Source organism: Stylophora pistillata, chromosome 1, assembly GCF_964205215.1.
Source record: "Stylophora pistillata chromosome 1, jaStyPist1.2, whole genome shotgun sequence".
In the NCBI taxonomy this organism is placed as follows: domain Eukaryota; kingdom Metazoa; phylum Cnidaria; class Anthozoa; order Scleractinia; family Pocilloporidae; genus Stylophora; species Stylophora pistillata.
This window is the reverse complement of record NC_142519.1, coordinates 10,974,850-10,984,675: the sequence shown is the minus strand read 5'-3', so window position 1 is coordinate 10,984,675 and position 9,826 is coordinate 10,974,850. Positions and strand designations below refer to the sequence as shown.

Genomic DNA, 9,826 nt, shown 5'->3' with positions numbered 1-9,826 from the left:
GGTCTTTGTTTTAGACCTGTGGGTCTTCATTTTAGACCTGTGGGTCTTCGTTTTAGACCTATGGGTCTTCGTTTTAGACCTGTGGGTCTTCGTTTTAGACCTGTGGGTCTTCGTTTCAGACCACAGGGTCTTCGTCTTAGACCAGTGGGTCTTCGGTCTACGGTCTTCGGTCTTCGGTCTTCGGTCTTCGGTCTTCGGTCTTCGGTCTTCGGTCTTCGGTCTTCGTTTTTGGGTCTTCATTTTCGACACACCCTGTTTACAAAGCGTATCTCGAGGTTTCCCTTTTCCCATTTCGTTGAAAAGAAGGCTATAATTACTTCGCCTAAGAGATCACATCCTTGTAAACAATCATCATCAGGAGGTGTTGACCATCCTGCCAAGTTATTGTGAAAGCGATGCAACAATTTCAGGACTGCAATCCCCTTTTGTGATACAGCAAACATGGAGGGTAAGAGGATATTATGTTAGATTGAGTTTGCGCCGGTGGATGTATACATTTTCGACTAACTGATGGCACTGTCAATCAGCGCATTTTACCCAACTTTAAAATTTGATTGCACATATCTAAGAGAATGGACAATCGAGAACTTTTAGAAAAGGCATATAAGAAGAATTTCAAGGTACTTTCAGTGGATCCCGATTGCCCGCTCAGTAACATCATTCCGAAGAAGAAATAAACAAATTACCAACTCAGAAACAAAAGTCCTCATCGCCCGGATATAAAGACTGACAGATTTAAGAATGTTTTTGTAAATAGGCTTCTTTTTAAATATAAATATCTGATCTTTCTGTTATTTGTATATAGTATATCATGTATTTTTATCTTTCTATTATTTGTATACTGTATGTCTTATGTATTTTTAGACTCCTAACTGCTGATGTAACTTAAGTTTAAGTTTAAGTTCATTTATTTGTTTAAGCAGGTTGATTAATTGGCAGCTGTAATAGCTGATGTGGACCTGCTGTCCTAACTCACCCATCCCACCCCAGGGGAGGACATCCATCACACAGTAATCTCGTGTGTGGGAAATTAACGTCTCCTGCCCCAACCCTGCAGGAGACGGGACCTCCATTTATTCGTCCCTATCCGAAAAGACTAGAATATCTAACCATTTCTGGATGTTATAGAAAGGTAGCAAATTCTTCTCAATTATTTTAAGACCTTGAGTGTTGGTCCGGCCGGGGCCAAGATATGTCTTTTATTTTAGGAGGAGTAAAGATTGATTGATTGCTTGGTTGATTGATTGATTGAACCGCAAATCCGGCCAGAATATAGGTTTCGTGGAGCCTCTTGTTGAAAAAGAGTTGGGGGTGTCTGACTATCATGTAGGCAGTCATGGAAAATAGTTGCGTTTGATGAGGAGGCGGCGTGGCCGAGTGGTTAGGGTGCTGGACTTGTAATCTGGTGTCCCGGGTTCAAATCCCCCACCCTGCCACTCCCTGGATTTGTTCTCGTTGCCCCTCTTTCAAATCCTCAGCTGCGCTCTGTAAATTGCCCACTGGTCTGCCCCTGCCGGTGGGGATTTTTAAGCACTTAGTTACATTGTGGCTGAAAAGCCCCTTAGGGGGAGCTTCGATTTACGTATTTATTTATTTATTTATTTATTTATTTAAAACATGTGCTTCCAGTTTTAAGTCTCAGAGAGAATTTACGATTCACAATACACAGTTGATTAGATCAATGTTTTTTTATTTTTCAATTGACCTGATTCGTATTACAATGAACTCAGGACATTGATTGGATATAATGAAAATGCTTCCATGTTACGGAGAGTTAAATCTCCAAATCGTTTGCATGAGCCACAGCTATTTCTTTCAGCTCGACTACGTTGCCATCGCCGGTCCTGACAATGCGATGTTCTACAACATGGTTTTGGGGCAGTGTGACTGGCTGCTTTGTTCTATGCGAAAAAAAAAAGGAAAGAGAAATGGAAACTGAGCAAGAAAAAATACGAACCAAAACCAAACAAATTATAATGTCACTAATGATAATAATGAGGAAAGAACAAGCGTATATCTGCTTTCATGAGTGTTGGGTGTTTTGATTTCCTTCGCAAACATCACTTCTATAACTTTGCCATTGATTTCGTCGTTATAGTTCAGCAATTACTTTCACCATTAACGGCTATTCCATACATCACCCTTGGCATTATTGCGTGAAGAAAAAGTACCAAAAAGGGGGTTTGAGTTCTACAGAGGATAAGTTAACGTTTTGTTACTTGTGGAGTTTATTCATCCGCGAATCCCAAATGTAATAATGAATTTTAGGAAAAATTAGTGTGAGTCGTCTTCAGCTTCTTTAATTTTGAAAAAGCAAAAGAGAAGAGGTAAACATTCAAAATGGCCTTTCACAACCATCCAACCTCATCCAGAAACAAAAGTCTTACTTGTAAGTAGTGTGAAACTGGCATTTGTGGTAACCACCACCTTTGAGCAGAAGGAACATAGTCACATCGCCTTTCAACAGCCCTTCAGAGACAGTCATTTTTTCGAAGGATGGGTCCCAGCCAGTTGTCTCCTTTTTCATTATGGGTCCGTCAGCAGGAAAGTTTACGCCGTGAAACATGGATGTGTGTACGAAGCAATCGCCCACGAGTCTGTAAATTGAGGTTAAAAAAAAAGAACGATGCTTTAATGCTTAATTTAATCATTTCCGCTACGGCGTTTTCCAGTTTTAGTCCATTTACTCACAAGTATCATCTTAACTTTTTACGTTTTGCCATTAGGGTATAAGGATTAAACACCTTTAAAACTGCAGTAGCCTGCATATTCTTAGGCCACTATGCTTTTTGTGTTTTGCCTTCCTGTAGATCGACAACACATGGTCTCCGTGTAAAAAATGACTTTGAAGATTACATTTAAAAGTATTTCTTAATACCATATTAGAAATGACTTCTATACCTAATTTCACCACTGGCTGTAGCCACTCCACCATCCTCAAATATGAATGTCCTTTCGTATGACATTCCAGCTGGAAAGGCTTGCTTGAAATAGTCAGGTATGTTGGCAGGATACTTAGTGAAGCATCTGTTTCCATACATAAATGCTGACGACAGTATGTCAAAGGAGAATGGAAGGGGTCCCCCTTGGACCGTAAATTTTGCATACTGTTTCCCTCTAAAATAAGATGATAAGCAGTGTTGGAAATTACATTGAGAAACCACTAATTTATCACTGGATATGTACGAAATTTAGGGTGGACAAAAGATTTCATGCCCCTGATAATTCATTCTTAAGTCAAATACTGCATAACCCCTACATTTAAGAGATTAAAGTATAGTACATGAATTTAGCTGTGACTCAGCTTTTACGAGAATGTTTGATAACTTGAAAAATCGAATAAAAAGGAGCTCATAGTTTGACTGTTAATCTTCTTATGAATCTTTGATCTTGTTAACTTTTCTTTTTCAAAAAGTTATAATTTCCAAACATCATTGATACATTATCAGGCCCTTCTTTGACGACTTTGATGTAATATTTTTCAACTTTGTGTTTAACAATGAATTGTAATGCATAAAGTAATGGGCTCTTGAATGTATGGTAATAACATAATTTAAGGTCTGTCTTTTAGGAGTCACTCACTCGTTAGGGTTTCCCTTTCCAGTTCCTTTGATTGCAAAGTGGTGTCCATTGACACAGCCATTCATCTCAAATTTCAACTCCATTTTGTCGGTAATGCCCTGACGGTAAATAAGAAGACAAAGAAAATTATTTGCTACTGAAATGAATAATTCAGAGACCTAATTTGGTTTTCCAGCGGATTACTTGTATTCAGTTCATACACACTATCTCAAACAAAACGATATTAATTACTGGTTTCTGTTATTAGATACATCTCACGCCATTTCAAAATAACACTGTGCTCCTCACACCATTTGTGTCTGTTTTCTGAACAACTGATTATCTTACTCTTTGATCATTTCCTTTAGCTGTAATATTTCATTTCATCAGAGAAAAACACTGAGTTGGGAGCTTGAAGATATGCGAAATGAATCAAAGGAGCCATGACTGACGGGTAATTATTAAATTAGTAAAGGTAAACAATGGGATCAATGCGGCATGTTTCTGTTTGTAGTTTGTGGGGCATAAATCTGTATCAATAACTTTTCAAACTGGCAAGTTAACTTTGGAAGAGAATGCCATCAAGTTCAGACTATCCTTTTTCTTTTGCCTTGCAGAATTTTTTGTCAACGTTGTGTCACTACTGAGATTGGCTCGTTATTCTAAGGGATAAGTATTTATCTATCACAAGGGAGGGGGTTGGATATTTTTTGGGGGGAGACCACATAGTTTTAAGAGGGAACCAAGGGAGAATTAGTGGTCGTCAACAAAATATGAAGGGACTCTACAAATTGACTGCCAATTAACTGGCGTTTACGGGAGGGGGGATTCATAAGAATATTTCAGAACCTTAGGGGGGTCAGGTCAGTTTCATCGCGCAAGAACCAAACTCTTTCAAACACCCCCGTTTCCTCCCCTTAGCGATAATTAATGACCAGTAGCAAGGATTAAGTTTGTGCTTTTTACAATTGCGGATCTTACTTGAGAACAGGCTAGACTCAGGAAAATTGCAGGTCACCCGCGAATATTATTGATTTACTTGATTTTCATCCACAGGTCAAATGAAATTCATTTCATTAAAGATTAAGCTCAGATTCCTCCAACGTGTGGACTTCTAGTTAGTTAGTAGCAGCGCCCAACTAGAATCTGAGAGATACAGGTTTGAATCCTGTCGAAGCCTAAATTTTTCAAAGCCTCTTTTCTGTAATTGCCAAAACTGCAGCTCACCTGCCAGGATCATTGCTTTACCTGATGTCAGGTCATAACGTTTGCAGAGCATGTTTTAGGTGTGGCATAGCGGTTTGCGCTAGGACGATTTTATGTTATTCCTTGTTAGCAGGGTCGATTTAATGGAAACTCTCTTTGCTAAGTCAATTAGTAGAATTCACTTACTTGCTTTGAATGAGACATGTTGAGGATAAATGGCTTGATTTTCAAAACTTGATTACGAGTTAAGATAATCTGTTGTAGTTCACTCCGTCGCCGACCAAGCTGAACTGACTGCAGTGTTAGGGTGGATTGATGTTAAAGCTATATAGAACAAACAAAGAAACACTCTTTAATGATGATGATCCCACGTGAGCCATCATGTGATTTTTAATGATGATGATTCCACGTGAACCATCATGTGAAATTTCACAATTGGTTCATGCTTAACGCGCGGGTATCCTTTAAGTATCCAAAGCTAAGAATTCCAAGGCCAAAGAGCTTCATGCATTCATTGTTTTGTTTTGTTTTTTTTTTCAATCGATTTCCATTGAGTATATATTTTTTTTCATTTTGGGCGCCAAAAGATCTGCCTCAATCGGATTGGACCAGAAAAACAAAATATAAAGTTTTGAAACCTCGCGATTAAACTCTACAGGAACTTTGCAACAAATAGTCCACTGATCCTCTTACTCAGGCGCAGCTATCGTGGTGGCTTTTAAGAAATCAGAAAGGATTTGCACGCGCGTACTGCGTTGTGACGCGGCAAAAACTTAATTCCTGCAGTCCTTATTAATTAAGATGAATGATTATATAATCATGAGAGATGAAAATACACACTGACTTTTCTAGTGCATCCTTTGACACTTCCCTAATTTTTTTTAAATTTTGACCTCTTTCGATTCCTTTTTGTTGGATATGAGACTGTTTATAGCCTTTGTAATTTGTTGGTTAGTAAGCTTTTTCGTTGATCGAAGGCTGGCTTATGGAAGAGTCATTTCTTCTTTTGATTAAGTTGCCGTTTACGTAATGTACTATTTGATTAATCAATTCTTTGCTATAAGCAAGTTAACGACAAAAACTAATAAAAAACGGCTTCTTCAAAGGTGACAGACAGACCCTGGCAACTGATAACATTATCACCGTTAACTTTATGTTTTTAAATTTTGACCTCGAGTGTTGGGTTTTTTTTTTCAGAAGTTGATATTTGAACTTATTAATGAAGACATGATGTGCTTGAAACAATTTCTCGGTTCTGATAGGCCAAGAGATACGCAGTTTTTCAGGAAATATGATGCAAAAATAATAAAATCTAAAGGAAAAAAATATTATCATAGTGGAAATGAGCAATCTGATTTGGTTGATAAATAAAGGCGCTCACAAAGAGCTTCTTTGAATGGCGCAAAGTTTGGATCCTCTTCGAGTAGCAAGCGTAGGCATTGGCGGGCGTCTTTAGCAGGTCTTCTTGCGTAACCGGATAAAACAATTGAGAGGCTGAAAAGCGGTTCTGAAAATAACAATACCGTGAAAAGTGTTAAAAGACAAAATTGGCATATAGCAAGAATTTTCATTAAGTGCATTTTTAAACTTATTTACGTGTTAAGAACATGAATGGAAATAAGATATATTGGTAAAAAAATTATGATAAGGAAATGGATTATTTCCTATTTTAAAACTTTTTGGCGGTCTAATCTTATTACAGGTTGAATTTCTGTCACCTTTTTTCTATTGTGGTCCTGAATTTGACATGAAAGCAGATGTTCAGTTTCTACGGTGGTTAGAACTTGTGATATAAAATTACGGTTATCTCGCGGTAAGCTATATTTCAATCACGTTGATCTGCTTGATAAAGGAGAGAGTAAATGGCTCTGGTATAAGTTAATCTCGCACAGTAAGTCCTGAAAATTCCTTCTTCTTATACTTTCAAATATTTTTAGGCTCGCTTTTTAGATGAAATTGTATGTCAAATTCACGATCAAGAATATATTTCTCAAATTTTAATTTGACACCTTTAACACCTCTTTCTTTAAGGTGACCTTAAAGGTAAATAACTTTTACTTTCCGCTCTCTGCACTGAAGTTTTAATTACATAACTCGTTCTAAGAACACGTAGCTTTGGGGCGATACTTGTGTACGCCCCTTCTTCCTCAAAGCCTCTGTCTATTCTGTTCTTACGTAACAAACTTCAATCACTGTTTTCATTTTAGCTATCTTTTTTAAGTGGAATTCTAATTTACACAGCGGTTTCTTTACAATTTTTATATTGCCAATCGTGTTTTTGTTTTACCAGAACTAAACTGGAAATGTAAGAAATTTAAGGTAGAAAATGATTTTTGACTGTGTAAAATACTCGAAGGTACATAGACGGCTTAGTAAGTGTCAACTTTATAAGTTGAAGGTGAACAACATTTCACTCAGAGTTGAGCTTGTCCCGATAGTAGTAAATTGTATTAAAAGATCAAAGCAGGGAATAAAGAAGTACCAACTCTACAAGAAAGTTAGAAAATATTCTAACAAAAGCACTGAAGTCTGGTTGATTGTTGAGAAAAATTGCTGTCGCGAGAAGGAAATTACCGACTAAATCGAAAACTACAAGCCGGCTGACTTTAATGCTTTGTTGGAGCGAGTTTACGCCGAGCTGAAAAAAAGCGTGTGAGTATATTAGGATCTGGAAAGCCTCAGTAAACAATTGCAATAACATCGCCAGACATACTTGAAAAGAATGGCTATAGCTATTCCATTGTACACGAAAGAAAAGTTAGTTTGCTCAGAAGGTCAGTGTTGGATGGGAAAGTGAAAGAGCTTGGTTTGGCTGGCCGTGGAAAGAGCCCAAAAGTGCAACAAGCGCAAGATGAGTAAAAATAAATTATCTGGTCGAATAAGAAACTCAGTAATAAAATTCTAAATGTTTTATAAAAAAAAAGCGTTAGATTCAGACGCTTGAAATGTTTAGCCGTTTTTTTGCAACTTAAAGAACTTTCAAAACATTGAGAACCTTTTTTTTTTCTCTAAACGCATTATGACTTTTGCATGGTTTAAATAAATCATTTTTGAACGTCATTCGTGCGTGCTCCTTCTGCATAAGCTGTCTTGCAATTTTCTTTTCATGGATATTAAGTAATCACATGTTTTTCTCGTGCAATTTTCTGTAAATAAGCACTTGCTGATGTTTTTAAAGACCACCGATTGCACTCGCCGTATGGGCTCGAGCAATCTTGTTTTAGTCTTGAAAAAATACTTATCCCATCATGTGATTACCTAAACGAAATGACCGATCGCTTTAAGTACTTTTGAATCGATGATTCTGTTACCGGTGCTGACGCCTTAGATTTACGATGCGTAGTTTTGGCTATTTCTTTGCATAATTTTTTTGTGAACTATTCATCATTTTTGGTTGATCATGAAAGAAACCTTATTCCACGTAAGGGAAGAAAAGTCGATTGTTTTTAATTAACTCTTGAAATGACGTGCAACCGATCACTGTTTCATTGATGTAGAAAATGGTTTTGTGTCTAAGGATAATATTCGTGTATGCTGATCAAATGCTCTTTGAACTTTGTCGTTAGAGTTAGTTTATAACCCGCAGAAGATAATTTAAGGTTGTTCCAAAGGCGGCGAAGGCAGCAGAAACTACTTCACAGGCGAAACATAAAGTTTCAATTTACTTGTTCAGCGTTGTCGCCTTCAGTGACCTCTAATAAATGAGAAGTTGGCGTCTCAGAGCCCGACTACAGGCAAGTGGGTCTCAATGGGTTGATGGCTTTTACGGCTAAAGGTTAAAATCTTGGCTATGTTACAACTAACGCTTAACATCATTCCATCATTGTGTACTTAACTTATTTTACGGTTATCTTTTTCACCACTAACGGTTAAAATGAGATAATTTTGACGCCTAGCGGTTAAATTTTTGGCCGTTTAACGGCTATCGGTTAACCCCATTGAGACCCTCGGGCAAGGAATATTACTGCTGATTTGTTCAAGCCATTATCTGCTCTTTTGCAGTGGAATGATACAGTCAGCTCTAGTTCTTGCAGCAACGCATTCCCTCGGTACGTTTGATTTCATATCCTTAATAGAGGGTTGCGAACCAGAAAACACTTGGATATGTGAATAGTTTTGCTGAAAAAATAATATTGTAGTGTAGATTTTACATATTCACGAGCGTCAGAGCCTTATCAACAAATGCATCAAAACCTGGGATAGTTTTTCTTAATTCTAATACGGCAAGGCATACATCATGAAAGGTTACTTTGACAGGGCTCACCGCTTTGTGGTAAGCTGTGTTCAGTTTTCTTTTATTTCGAAACTGTTCGTCTATTTCGATCCTTATCAGTGAACTTCAACTTTGTGTTACACTGGATAGCTCGTTAAAAAAATATTATCTGCAAAGTAAATGGTTGAAACTATTTATTTAAACGTCAAAAGTTTGGCATAATGATTTTTGCCACGTGGAATAAAGACTGTGACTTCACATTACAGCAACACTTCTTGTTTTAAAAGGGTACATTTATTTAATTTTTTCTTTTCGCCACGTATGCTTTCTTCCGTTTTCCAAAATAAATAAGGAGCAATAACTTAAACATCACGTGTGAGCGAAACGAATGACTTTTTAAAGCACGTGTTTTAATTTTTCAGTTTTGACGCACATCCAGCCTAGGTAAACGTAGAGAAGTTGCCTAACCCTCTTTGTCACCTATTTTTCGGAAACAAACGCAATTTATGTTCTTCTTAATCGAAGCACATATATAAATATAACTTGTTGCATAAACGTCGTATTTTTCTTTTTTGTCGAAAAAGCCGAGCAAAACGGTTTTCTATCAATGTTGCTGTGCATTCAGTAATCTAACTGCCGCTAAATCAAAACCGATACATGACGCTATTAACGTACTGAGCCATTGAATGAAAGTGATTTTCAATGATACCATGTCTGTTACTCGAATGCACGCTATACTTAGTGAACCATGTTGGATCACTTTGATAAGAGCTTTTGGGGTATGTGGATAAATTTAATTACTTAAATTAAAGAATTCACATCATCTTGTCTCTTGTCCCATCTTCC

At 37.3% G+C, this 9,826-nt stretch overlaps 1 protein-coding gene across 1 annotated transcript; it reads right to left on the bottom strand.

The window, feature by feature from the left end:
* Positions 1-1,665: 1,665 nt before the first annotated feature.
* Positions 1,666-5,104, bottom strand: LOC148741198 (GFP-like fluorescent chromoprotein amFP486). Its single transcript, XM_088736326.1, has 5 exons — positions 4,954-5,104; positions 3,583-3,680; positions 2,902-3,117; positions 2,388-2,597; positions 1,666-1,901 (listed from the first exon to the last, which is right to left on the bottom strand). The coding sequence occupies exons 1-5, from the start codon at positions 4,969-4,971 to the stop codon at positions 1,775-1,777; spliced, it is 669 nt and encodes a 222-aa protein (XP_088592452.1). The 5' UTR covers positions 4,972-5,104; the 3' UTR covers positions 1,666-1,774.
* Positions 5,105-9,826: the final 4,722 nt, after the last annotated feature.

Coding starts and splice junctions, on each gene's coding strand:
- LOC148741198 (XM_088736326.1), bottom strand. Junction 3,118..3,582: donor GGAAAGGGAAACCCTAACGA/GTGAGTGACTCC, acceptor ATCTTATTTTAG/AGGGAAACAGTATGCAAAAT. Junction 2,598..2,901: donor ACAGCCAGTGGTGAAATTAG/GTATAGAAGTCA, acceptor CTCAATTTACAG/ACTCGTGGGCGATTGCTTCG.